The following is a 13,726-nucleotide window of genomic DNA, read 5'->3' as shown; positions in this document are numbered from 1 at the left end:
GGAGGCGGCGCCAGAGACTCAGAAAGGAAGGAGATAGAGGGAGGAAAGGGGGGGGGGGGGGCACCGCACCCGGGCGGTTGGGAGCGCATGTGATGTGGGGGCGGGACATTTACGTCATTTATTGCGGAGAAGGAGGGAAGAGTGCTGCAGCCAGAAATGCCGAGGGAAGCAGTGCCTACCTAGGAAGTCTGCCGGAGTTTGAAGCTTATTCTGCCACCAATTTGCAATGTGGCCCCGGGGCAATTCCCTTTTTTTTTTATCTTAGGGCCCTAGAAAGTCTGGAAGGGACTGTGTGACCTTAACCCCCTACTGCCCAATCCTAACACAGCATCGATTCCAAGACGGAAGGGAAAGATTTCAATAAATAGGGGAAGGGATACGAATCCTCTTTTAAGGTCCAGCAGTCTACGTCAGTCAAGTCATTTCAGTACTTAAACTGGAAGGTCTTCTAGTCCAAGTCCTTCATTTGACAAATAAAGAAACTGAGGTCCAAGGAGGTTTCAATGCAAAGGGGCAGGATCTAAACCCGTCTTCTGGCAAGTTTTGTCAACATCTCCCTTCCCCAGTGAGCCTCTAGCTTTGCCAGGGTGACAGCTCCCGGTTACCTTGAGAGTTGATGGGCAGAGAGGAGTGAAGATGGAGTTGGTAATATTCGAACCCAGAAGACTGCTCTACAACAGGGTTATATAACCTTTTTGAACATTTAGAGCAAGCAGTCTTCTTTCTGCATTATTCAAGGCCAGGCCCGTAGGCCTGGAAAGAAAGAAATCCAGTTAAGCACCTACTATGTGTTAAGCATTTTGCAAATTCCTCATTTGCTCAGGAATCAAATCACATTGTTACCTGCCTACCCCACCTTAAAAAAAATTTAATCCATAATTGAAAAAAAAGTCAAATTTGTTAGAGACTAGAAAAAATAAAGATGTCATTCCACCACCACCCCCAATTCAAATTCATAGGCTTCTTGTAACTTATCCACAAACCCCAGGTTAAAATCCTTTGTTCTACATACTGAAAAGAATGACATAAAGCTTACATTTACTGTAGTGGGCTGAGACATAAATTGTAATAGAAATTATAAGATTATTAAATCCAAGGGAAGGTCAAACCGGGCTAATCACATCATGTTGCAGCTGCTGGTCCTTGAAGAGAGGTTTGGAGAGTTTCTCTTCCAGGGAATGGTGTATACGGGAGAGAGGGAGAGAAAGGGACAAGATTCCAGAGTAACTGTAAGGTTCAATAGCAGTTGGAAGAGTAAAAGAGATAAAAAGTGAGTAAGGAGTAGTCCTCCAACTGGACAGCCTGCCCTTGCAGGGTCTAGAGGCTGCTTGGTCAGAAGCCCTGGGTCTAGCAGGCCCGCGCTCTCCAGACATTTAACTACCACTGGGATCTGCCATGCATCCCTTTCCCAGGCAAAATGTTTTCCACATTTGTTCTTCAGGAGTGGGAGAATTGTGTTTAATAATTATAATATTGGAGCTGTAGATAAAAGCTGTTTAGCTGGGATCATTTCAATCTGCATATTGCTGGGCAAGAAAATTCTCCAACCAAATAATCCAAGAAAAAGAAAGATGGATATTTAGGTGGCTCTATTAAAAAAGAAAATTGGAATCTGACCTCAGACACTTCCCAGCTGTGTGACCCTGGGCAAGTCACTTGACCCCCATTGCCTACCCTTACCACTCTGCTGCCTTGGAGCCAATACCCAGTATTGACTCCCAGGTGGAAGGTAAGGGTTTAAAAAAATAATAAAAAGAAAATTGGTCCAATTTTTAAAATGTGAAAGACCACCTAGTTCCCCTTCATTTTATAGATGAGTTGGATGAAGCCCAGAAAGGTTCAGTGGCCCAGGAAATTGCTTAGTTCCAATTCCTACCCAGGACATCTCTGATTCCAGGTCCAGGTCAATCTTTCCCGAAGCTAGCCAGGTGGTTATCAATTTTTCAACTCTCAAAGAAAATCTTCAAAATGACAACTAATTGATGCTACTAATTGTAAAATCATTCAACCAATACCAAGTTGAATGAGAGGCAGTGTATAGATATGTGGAAAGGGCAGACAATAGTCAGGGGTTCAAATCCCACCTCTGGAAATTACCATCTAGGTAATCTTGTTCAAGTAACTTCACTTCTCTTTACCTTATGAAAAAGGAGATTTGACTAGAAAAACTTCTAGGGTCCAAAGTTCCCAAGAGTGTATCTTTTTTTTCCTTTCCAGTCTAAGAACTAAAGACATGTCCCCAGAAAGGAAGTACAAATCTAAAAATAAGGTGAAATTAAAATCAAATGGAAAGAACAGGTAGGTGGCTCAATGGCTAGAGGAAGGGCCTGGGTTTAAATCTGGCTTCAGATACTTCTAGCTGTGTGACCCTGGGCAAGTCTTAACCCTGTTTGCCTAGCCCTTGCCCTTCTGTCTTTTTACTAAGTTATAACAGGTGTTAAAATTAGGAAATTTCAAGAACATAAATGGAATTTTACCATCATGATTACATGATTATATTCAGATTTACTCATGAACAGGCCTCACATACAGTAAAGAGATGCTCTCCCTCACAGGTAAAGACAAGCCATCAAATCTGATTGAAATTCTCTCATTTTGCAGTATCAGGGACGGTGTGATTAATTGGGGCAGTCTTCCACTGAAGTCTAACTGTAATGTCTCCAAGCCCAGCAGAGACCCAGGGTTTCTGAAAGCTATGGCAGCTGAAAGTCTGGAATAACCTCCAGAAAGCATTTGTAGATTAACTTTGCAATAATAACACGTTGAGTACCCTAAATTCAAAAAGGCTAACCATGAATTTGGCAACAGAGTTTTTCAGCCACAGCAATTCAAAGACTACAAGCTAAAAAGGATTTCGTGTAGCCAATAGTTCTCCCTTGCTATATCACGGTTCACTTATAACAGCTTCACACTATCATGGGTTATATATATATACACACACACACACACACAATTCTGTATGGCAGAGTTATTGCTATGTATTAGGATTTATTTATTTATTGGTGAGAAACCACCAGTTTATTGGATGAAAAATCCAACAGCAACTCCCCACAGCCCAACCAAGAGAGCAGCTGAGCCCAAGCAAGGTGCTTTGGACAGCAGGACAGAGTAACAGGAGCCAGGGGCACAGGAGGGCTAAGAAGAGAGAACACCTTTCCATCCATACCTCTGGGATGAGGACGAGCTCAGGGGCAGAAAGGGGGTCTCAGTGGGCAGAACACCGAGGACTGGAGGACCGAGGCCTATAGTCCTAGCATCTGGAGTTCAATCCCCACCATCTTCAGGGCAGGAGAGGGGGAAGCTAGGGCTCAGACACACATTCACCATTAGGAACACAGCCAGGCTGGGGCAAGAACAAAAGCGGGGAGGGAGCCTAGCAGGGGCTCACCCAATCTGGAAGGATGTCCACAGGGAGAAGAGGAGGAAGGAGCAGGTGCTGGGGTGGGAGCCTGGGGGAGGCAGGTCTAGGCCGGAATGTGGGTGGGCAGGAGTGTTGGGAGCGAAGAAGCCGGAGGGGACAGGGCCTGATGTACAGGGAAATCACACAGGCCAGAGCAGGGTGGTGGGAGCAGAAGCCGTTGAGTTCTCAGACACATCAACATCAACAGGATACTTCCGAGGTCACCAGGGACAGAGGAGCCCACCCAGCCAGGAGATGGAGAGGCTCAGCTGCCTCTTTCATGCTAGGCGGCTGGCTGGCTCCATCCCTTTGACCTTAGGGTCAGCCCTTCTGTCCCCCTTGGGAAAGCCAAGCTGACCTAATGACTTGGGGGGTGGGGGGTATTTGAACTAAGTCTTAAACAACAGCTGGGGATCCATGGGTGCCCCTCACCAGCACTCTTCTGTATCCTGGGTGCAGATTGGCTCAGTGACTGTAGCATCACCTGTTTGCTCTCCTGCTACTTCAAGGATTTTCACCTATCATGGGGGTGTCTGGAATGTAACTCCAATGATAAGGGAAGAATTCACTGTATATCAAATGAGTCAGTAAGATCCAAAAATGATGCTGGTAGACTAAAATAGGGGGCTTAATCCAAGATATAATTCAATAAAGACAAAAGTAAAGTCTCTCAGGGTGAAAAAATCAAATTTCACAAGTACCAGGTAGGTGATGATGACTGGACAGTAGTTTTTCTGAAAAGTATCTGGGGGTCTTGGTAGACTGTGTGCCCAGCAAGTTGCTTGGGTAATATTGCAGCCAAAAAAAAACAATGTTCTCTAGGGCAACTTTCTGCAGATGACTCCCCTTATCTATACATCTAGCCCTTACTCTCTACCAAGTGCCACTCCCTACTATCACCAAATGTCTATTGTAATTTTTAAATGAATGACCAATTTTTGTGGTAGTCAAGTTGTTTCAGTTATATCTGATTTGTCATGACCCCATTTGGAGTTTTCTTGGCAAAGATACTGGAGTAGTTTGTCACTTCCTTCTCCAGCTCATTTGACAGATGAGGAAACTGAGGTAAGGAGGGTTAAGTGTCTTGCCCAAGGTCACATAGCCAGTGCCTTGAAGCCAGATTTGAACTGGAAAAGATTGGTCTTCTTCTAAGCCCTAGCATTCTGTTAACTGAGCCACCTAGCTGCCCCTAAATATCCAATAAGGATATATAAAACAGAACCAATCTTTCCTGCTCTACTGCATACCAACTTACTCCTCTATCCCTTGTGGAGAACTCCACTATCCTTCCAATAATTTGGAGAACATATTGCTCTTGACTCTTCACCCTCCCCTCACTCTCTATATCCAATCACTGTTCCTATTAATCTCCTCTCCACTCATACAACCACTACTTTAATTTAGGATCTCATTCACTTCTCACCTCAACAATTTCAACAGGCTCCTAACTTCTCCCTGCCTTAAGGTTTCTCTCTAATTCATTCTCCACACAAGTGCCAAAGTGATATTCCTAAAGAACCAAGACAAACTCAGAAAACTGTGAAAAAAGCTTCAAAGAAAATGCTAATTAGACCCAAAATCCAACAAGAATTCCTGAGACAGAAGTGGTTAAGGAAAAGTTGGGAAAAGAAATTACAATGATGAAAGAAAATTATGAAAAGTAAATACACACATGTGCATGTGAGCACACACACACACACAATATACTGAAGAAACACTTAAGAAAAAAGAATTGGCCTAATGGTAAAAGAGGCCCAAAGAACTCCCTAAAAAGCAGAATTGACCAAATGGAAAAGGAGATCCGAAATCTCATTGAAGAAAATAATTTCTTAAAAATCAGAATTGGCAAATGGAAGCTAATGACACCATGAGACAGCAAAAAGAAAAAAAAAAAAGTGAAATATCTCATTAGAAAAAATAACCTGACCTGGAAAGTAGATCTAGAAAGAAAATGTACTGGACTACTTGAAGGTCATGATCAAAGAAAAAATCTAAGCATCATATTTCAAGAAATCATAAAGAAAAACTGCTCAGATATCTTGGATCCAGAGGGTAAAGTAAAAACTGAAAGTCCAATCACCTCTTGAAAGATACCCCAAAATAAAAACTCCCAAGAACATTATAGCCAAATTCCAGAGCTCCCAATCAAAGAGAAAATACTTCAAGTGGCCAGAAATGGTAGAGCCATAGTTAGGACCACGTAAGATTTAGGAGCTTCTATATTAAAAGAGTAGAGAGCTTGAAATAAGGAATTCTGGAAGGTAAAGGGGCTAGGATTACAACCAAGAATAATCTAATTGGAAAACTGAAAAACTAAGTATGATGGGAAAGGAGAGGATTGGATATTTCATGAAATAGAAGACTTTAAAGCATTCCTAATGGAGGGGGGGAAAAAAACAGCTGAATAGGAAATGTAACATTCAAACACAAAACTCAAGAAAAGCACAAAAAGGCAACAATCATAAAGAACTCAATATTAAGTTTCTCTCTGCATTCCTATATGGGAAGATTATACAGATAATTCCTAATTAGTTTCATTATTAGGGCAGATAAAAGGAGTTTACATAGTCAGAGGGCATGGTGGGTCAATGATGTTGGAATGTCTCCAGAAAAAAAAAGGCGGGGGGAGTGGGATGCATTGGGAGAAAGAGGAAAAAAAACTTGGTAGAAAAGCCTCATATAAAAGAGCAAAAGGAAGAGCTTATATAGTGGTGGGCAAATGGAGTGGGGGACTGGTGAGCAATGTTTGAACCTCACACTAATCCTAACTGGTTCAAAGACAGAATACATATAAACATATCAATCACACATTTAACTGTGTATGGAAATGCAATTTATCTGAAAGGGAAATACTAGAGAAAAGTTGGGTGGGAAGGATGATTAAAAGGAGAATGGACTGAGAAGCAGTGGTTGAAAGTAAATTAGACTTTTTTTTTTTTTTTAAGAAAGCAAAAAGAGCCAGGATAAAAAGTGAGAGAAGAAAATGGGATGAAGGAAATACAAATAATAACCATGAATGTGAATGGAATGAGCTCACCCATAAAATGGAAGCAGATAACAGAATGGATTAGAAACCACAATCTACCATACTGTTTATAATATGAAATGTTTACAAGAGACAGAGTTAAAATAAAGGGCTGGAACAGAATCTAATATGCTTCAGCCAAGTTTAAAAAAAAAAAAGCAGGGATGACAATCATGATCTCAAAGCAAAATCAAAAATAGTCTGTACAATTATCTAATATGGGAAACATTATACTAAAAGATACCATAGACAATGAAATACAAAAAAAATGTTTATAGCAAGTTTCTCTAATAAGTCTCATTTCTCAAATATATACTGCATATAGAACTCAGAATTATAAAAATAAAAGCCATTCCCCAACTGATAATTGGTCAAAGGATTTGAATGTACAATTTTCAGAAAAATTCAGTTATCTAATTATGAGAAAATGCTCTCAATCATTATTGACTAGAAAAATGCAAATTAAAACCACCTCACAACTACCATAAATAATAAATGCAAGGAATGAGAGGAAAATAGATAGGCAGACTGCTGGCAGATTTGCGAACTTGTCCAACCATTCTGTCTGACAATTTATATCTATGTCCAAAGGGCTATAAAATGGATTATTCTTTGACCCAGAAATATTGCTACTAACTGTATTCAAAAGAAATCAAAGAAAAAAGGATCTATATAAAAAAATTTTTTTTTGTTTTAGCAGTTTTTCTTCCCCACAGTGCTAAAGAATTGTTAATGTGGGGATGCTCATTAACTGGGGAATGGTAGAACATGTTATAGCATATGATTGTGATGGTGTACTATTATGCTGTGGGAAATGGTTTAATAAGAAAAACATAAAACCTATATAAGCTGATGTACTGTACATAGTGATAGCAATGTTGTAACGATGATCAGCATTGAGACTTGGCTACTCTGAGCAGTATGATTCAAGAAAATTCCAAGGACTCATGATGAAAACATACTATTCCAGCTCCAAAAAGAAAATTGATGGAACTCTTGAGTACAGTATAATTTTCTCATTTTTTTCTTGCCTTTTTTTATATAGCTAATATATGTTTTATATGATTTTACATGCATAATTGATATATTACTTGCTTCCTCAGTGGGTGTCAAAGGGGGTGGGAGAGAATTTACAACTCAAAATTTTTAAAGGTGTGTTTTTTTATTTGCCATGGGGCCACAGCAATTAAATGCCTTTAGCAGAATTTGAACCCAGGTCTTCTCTTCCTAAACTTCAGAATGCCTTTCATGAAGAGCGAGGACAGGACACTCATGACATTTTTGTTTTTTTAATTAGTAAAAGTTAGACCATCTAACCTGCCTCTAAAGAATACTTAGTAGTAATTATTTTCTCTCCTATGATAAAATATGACACTTCCATTCATATGATCCTATTTGTCACTTGCCAAATTGGCCTATTCACACAGGCTATCTGCATTTCTATACCACCTCTCAGAATTCCATTTCTTTAAAAGCCCAGCTCAACTAATGCTTCTTAGAAGACATCACCTCATCTGTCGGGCACATAACAACCCCATTTCAATATATTTATTTTGAATAAATTTTACATGCACATATGTACATGTCATCTCCTCCTATAAAATGCCTATTCCCTGAGGGCAAGGAAACTAATTTCGTCTTCTAAACCCTAGCATATAGAGTAAGCTTATAATAAATGTTTGTTGGTTTCCACAAAGAGTAATTATCCTGGTATATACTCTGCCATGGTCAGACAGTATCTGTAGTATTTTATTCAGTCCTGGGTTTCAGTTTAGGAAGGTCATTACTTCTGGAAAAGGATACAGAGAAAGGAAATTAGGATGAATGTAATCTAAAGGAGGAGACAGATTTCAGGGAGGTGGATTTAATCATTATCTTCAAGGTCAAAGGCAGCCACATGGATGAAGAATTTACATTTATTCTATTATGGAGCAAGAAAAATGCAAAGAAAATTTGATTTGATATCAGAAAAAGCTGAAAAAAAGTCATCCAAAAAATGTCATCTGCTGTTCTAGTAAGTAATAGGTACCCTTCCAAAAGAGTCTTTTTAATATTGTCAGGTACACTGAAGAGGAAATTGTTTTCAGGTTTGGGTTAGACTAGATGACCATATTAGTCACTTTCTATTCTAAAACAGGATTAAGAATTGCAACGGTGGAGGGAATGCTAACACCAATAAAATCATAGATCTTTGGAGGGCTGGTGAGACTGGAGAAGTACAAAGAGGAAAGGTTGTCCCCACTCCCAATACCAGGTGTCTGATTTCAGAGCTACTGCATATGAGGGAAAAAAATACAGAACTTGAGGCATTCATCATTTTAGACCCAGAGGTGAAGACGCATGGAAAATATCTGTACTCAAATTTTTCTACCATCAAGAATAAAATACTAATTTAGCAGATTGTGAAATTTTAGCTTGAGTTGACATTCGTTTAAACATGCAAAAGGACCAAGTTACAATAATTGGGCAAGCAAGAAAAGTGTCACCAGTATTTAAAATGGAATTCAAGCTAAAAATTTTAGATGTGTGCCACATTCAATCTCTTCTATTGATGTACTATCCAAAATTTTCTGAATATAACACCATCATTTTAAGGATGTAATGGTACAAATAGCACAGAAAAATCTACAAGGGTCTTTGATATATCTTAAATTGTTATAATATACAATAGGTGTAAGGTTCAGACATTAGACATATCAGAGACCTGAATAAAATCTTCAGATATAATAATACAGAAGTCCTGAAATTAAGTCATTTTCCTAGGGAAAAGTTGTCTTTGGCTAGAAAAGAATCCCTTTTTTCTTTTTGTTTTCTGCATGGTCAATCAACCAAACTACATAAAGGAAGTCTCAACATCATAAAAGTCAACATCTAAAAAGCACATTATGAGAAATACAGTGGGATGAGAGCATTTTTATTGATGCAACTGAAAAAAAAAAAAACCCTGACATTTTTAGAAAACAGCTAAAGAAGTGCAACTTTATAAATCAAAACTACTCAAACTATTCTGCAATGCAAGCATTTCAAATTGAAGTGAAAAGCATCTTGGATAACTTCAAATCTAACTCGAATGGGAGGTATGAAAATTCAGATTAAAACTGCTCCTGAATTTGCTTTCATATCAAACCAGAGCTACCAAAAGCTGTACAATAGTTGCTTTTACATTTTAAGTATAAGTAGGATCTAGTTCACACAGCTTTCAGCTGAAATTAGGAGCTTCAAGTATCCAGTTGTTAATAGTTCCAGACGTAGAAATTTCATCTCAAATCTTTTTTAAGCTGACTTGGGAATTCTTTAGGCCTTCCCTAGTCTCAGGAGGAAAAAATGCCATTTTAAGTTCCCTAAAAACAAAGAAATACAGGAGCCCTTCATTACACCTACATTTTATCAGTGTTAAGAGAAAATCCCTCAATTGGAGACCCAAGTTAATGAGAGATCAGTACAGGCACTACTTCCTCTTCTGAATTATGAGACAAGGCATTAACCAGAGATCAACTGCTCTGGGCAAGCTGGCTACTTGCAACATAGGAAAATAAAAGTCAGTGTGCCAGTAGTCAAAAAAAAGTCTGGCCAGTCTGACAAAGGACCTCTTTTTTGCAGTTTGTTAAAAGTATACTTAAAATTTGAGACTGTCCAGATGTATGCACAAAAGTGTGGCAACACTGGTTATTAGGAAGTTTTCCTGTATTCATTTTCAATATATTCCTTTTACAGAAATTGCTTTTTATTACATTGTCCTAACTTTCTCTACCTTGTGGAAGAACCTTGAATAAAACTCAAGTTTAAATTATTATAAAGTAACTTAAGGTAGGTTAGAAGATGCTCACTTTTGATATTTAGTGGATAATGACTAAAGATATTATAACTTTGATGCAGACAGGATCTGCACTACTCTTAAATTAGGCTTAAAAATGGAGCTGTGATTTTGAATTTTTTTAATGCACATGGTTAGGGGAGAAAGGCAAAAAAAGAACATTGCTATGGTTCCAAGGAAGCCTAGCCCTCCTAGTCCTACTGGAATTTCTTGCTCCTGGGTCTACGAAATGTTAGTGGAATCATGTCATGGATGTTTATTAAGATTAAACATATCTGAAGTCCCACACTTACATTCTTGGTGCTCTGAATTGACACTGTATGCAGCAAGGGCAATCATAGCATTGTGTACTCCAGTAAAAAGAAGGCACTTGCCTTAGGGATTGGGATAGCTTGCACTGTGAGCTCTTTTCCCAGGGAATAACTGCAGCCCTACCTCCCTTGGGAACTTGGCAAGAAGTACATCATGGATGTTTACCCACCCTGATTTGGAGAGGTCATCTAGCCCAGAGTGTAAAAGCACACCTGAGTTCCTTCCACTTTATAACAGTCTAAAATAACATACCTCCTCACCTTGCAAAACAATAAATCCATACATGGTACACACCTCCAATTTCCTCCAAATTCAAGTAGGCTTTTAAATATTCAATATGAAATGGTACAAGAAGTGATGCTCAACAGGATCTCACGTTTATTATTGAGAAGTGATTAATGGTAAAAAGAAAGGCAGTGCCCTTTCCTCATTGGCTGAACAAGGAACTGAAGAAACATTCACTACACATTTTACAATATTTTTCTCTTCCAAAATGCATTTTCTGTAAACGAGTTTTTACCACTGTTCTTAGCTTTGAAATCAAATTAATCCTGACTTAATCTGTATAATGTACAAGAACAGAACATTTCTTAGGACTCCTAGTACTTTACTTTGAGTAACAAAGGGTCAGAGAAAATGAACCACCCTCAGAGACACAACCTTGGGTAACACTCTGCTCGATTCTTCTAGACAAAAATTCTTCATAAAAATGCTCTTCCAGTTCGGAAAGGAAAAACCAATTCCACTTTTTGGGGTGGATGTCCAAAACCTTCACAACTCGGTGTTCCAAGTGCAAATGTCAAAATGGGGGAAGAGGGGAGAGGAGGAAAGGGTTTAAAAATTAGAGAAAAAACTGTATGCCACTTACGGACCTTAAAATCCGAAAAACATAGTAAAAAGACAAAAAACAAAGCATTATGCTCTGAAATCACAACCAAAGGCAAAATAAAGGGGACTTTTTCACCTAAACTACCTAGAGGGATTTTTTGTTTAGTTTTTTCTTTTTTTTTTCTTTTTTTTTTTCTTTTCCAGTTAAGTCCTATGTCTTTTGTGAAATTCCAATACTTTTAACTGCAAGTCTGCAATCGTCTCTTTGAAGTCAATGAAATTAAGAAAAAAAGTCCTAATTCTTTCAAAGGTCATTTTTCTTTTCTCTCTCTCTCTCTCTCTCGCTCTCTCTCTCTCTCTCTCTCTCTTTCTCTCTCTCTCTTAGAAGGATATTCAGGTGCAACCGTTGCTGCAGTCTTTGCAGGAGAGCTGCCTTTATTTCACACGACCTTGGCGTTCCTGCAGAAGGAAAGAGAACAAGTTGAAAATCTTTCAGCTAAAAACTATTGCCCAAAATCAAGATTTGGTTGCAAGTCCAAACTTTAAATATATTCATTCATTCAAGGTCCCCATATCCTAAGCTAGAGAGCTTAGACAAAAGCTAGTGTTCAATGGTTATGAGATTATTTTTATGGAAATACTTCAGGGCCATGTGGATAATTCATAGGATTTAGAGTTAGAATAGACCTTAAAACAAAAGTCCAGATCAGAGGTGATAAGTACCTGAGTGGTTTGTGGCTATGTATATAGAGAAAGAAGATATTATACGAGATAGTATGGAGAATCAAAAAGTTGACAAATTTCTTTCAACTCTAAAAAAAAGTCTCCTTAGGAAGTTGGCTTTACTCTCCAAATTTCTCTTTAGTGACTATTAATTCACTAGGTGTTGTTTTGTTTGGGAGGTAAGGAGGAGAGTAGATAGGAGGAAAATGGGAATTAACTACAAGGAGTTCCCACACTTGCAGGACGGCATTTCAGTGATAATTAAAACCAATAATTCAATGTAAGGATTATCCAAAATCCTTTCTTCATCTTCTTATTTGCCCAGTGTTTCTAGTTGTCCTTTCTCTTTCCTCTTCAACCCCCAAAAAGATAAGCAAAGCTAAGATGAAGAAAATGATCTGGATCACAAACAGCATACCAATGGAGCGCAAGCTACAGTGAGTTCTAAACCAAGGCAGAAAGATTTTGTATGGTTTGGGAAGAGTGTATATCCTAGTTGTATTTTAAGTAAGCATGAAGAGGTTTATTAACCAATAGGATGTCTACCAGATGATGAACTATTTTAGCCCGCTCAACTCATAAAACAATCCAAGATGTGCTTACAATCTGCTTTGACAGAATGAGTACCAATGAAATGACTAGTATTTTTGAAAGCACTAAAGAATTTTTCTTTGTGAGCAGAAGTCTAGAGGAAGAAGAAACTATATAGGAAATTTGGTTTTGAGATCTGTGAATTTCAATTAATTATTCATATTATCCTTGCTCCACACATAGAGAAAATAACTCTTTGACTTACTATTACACAAATCTAAAAAGACAGGAAATAGATGTGGCATCCCAGGTATATTCTAATCTTAAAATTATTATTGATGTATTAATATTGTAACCTATGTGCTCATGTACCAGACTCATGGTCATATTTCTTGATCATTGTATTTAATTGGTCCTCTATTAATTCTGACCACTCTCCAAATCTGGAATGCCACAGTAGAGAACCATGTGGCTTGCAGCAGCAATAACAATAAACAAATATAAGGAAATTGGATATGGTTAAAATCTCCTTCTTGAGACCAAGTACCTTCAAGAATAAAATGTGTGTGTGTGTGTGTGTGTGTGTGTGTGTGTGTGTGTAAAGGGGGGGGGGGGCAGGGAGGAAAAAGGAGAATCATTTCCATAGCTGTCCTACCCCCAACCAAACCAGGTACAGATTAAACTATGAACAGATGGTGAGTTATCATGTGCTTCAGATAAGGTCTTGCCTCACCTAAACAATAAGTCATATTTACTAGTAATGCTACCCAATTATAATAACAACTAACATTTATATAGCAATTAAAGTCACTTGCTATTGGTTTTAAAAAAAAAGAAAAAATAACCAATGGACAGATTAGGCAAAAATAACTCAACAAACAAATTAGAGGAAAAAACAAGAATAGCTTGTAAAACTGGGAAGCAACATATAAGAAATTAGGCTTTATAGCATCACTCACCATATTCACAACATATTAAAAATGAATATTTGACCTAAATATTAAAAACCATACCATTTAGAAGAAATCATATACCTCTGATAGGCATAGACTGGAGACAGCCAAACATAGGTGGAAGCAATAAAAAATTTTAA

At 38.2% G+C, this 13,726-nt stretch overlaps 1 protein-coding gene across 1 annotated transcript in view; it reads right to left on the bottom strand.

Moving 5' to 3' along the window:
* Positions 1-11,730: 11,730 nt before the first annotated feature.
* The window catches only part of YTHDF2 (YTH N6-methyladenosine RNA binding protein 2), a 39,549-nt gene continuing 37,553 nt past the window's right edge, over positions 11,731-13,726 (bottom strand). Inside the window, exon 5 of the mRNA XM_044667949.1 lies at positions 11,731-11,838. Coding sequence (XP_044523884.1) covers positions 11,815-11,838 — 24 coding nt within the window. The 3' untranslated portion in view covers positions 11,731-11,814. The remainder of the gene's footprint in view (positions 11,839-13,726) is intronic.

This window comes from Gracilinanus agilis, chromosome 3, assembly GCF_016433145.1.
Source record: "Gracilinanus agilis isolate LMUSP501 chromosome 3, AgileGrace, whole genome shotgun sequence".
Lineage (NCBI taxonomy): Eukaryota > Metazoa > Chordata > Mammalia > Didelphimorphia > Didelphidae > Gracilinanus > Gracilinanus agilis.
This window is presented reverse-complemented; position numbering and strand designations above follow the sequence as displayed.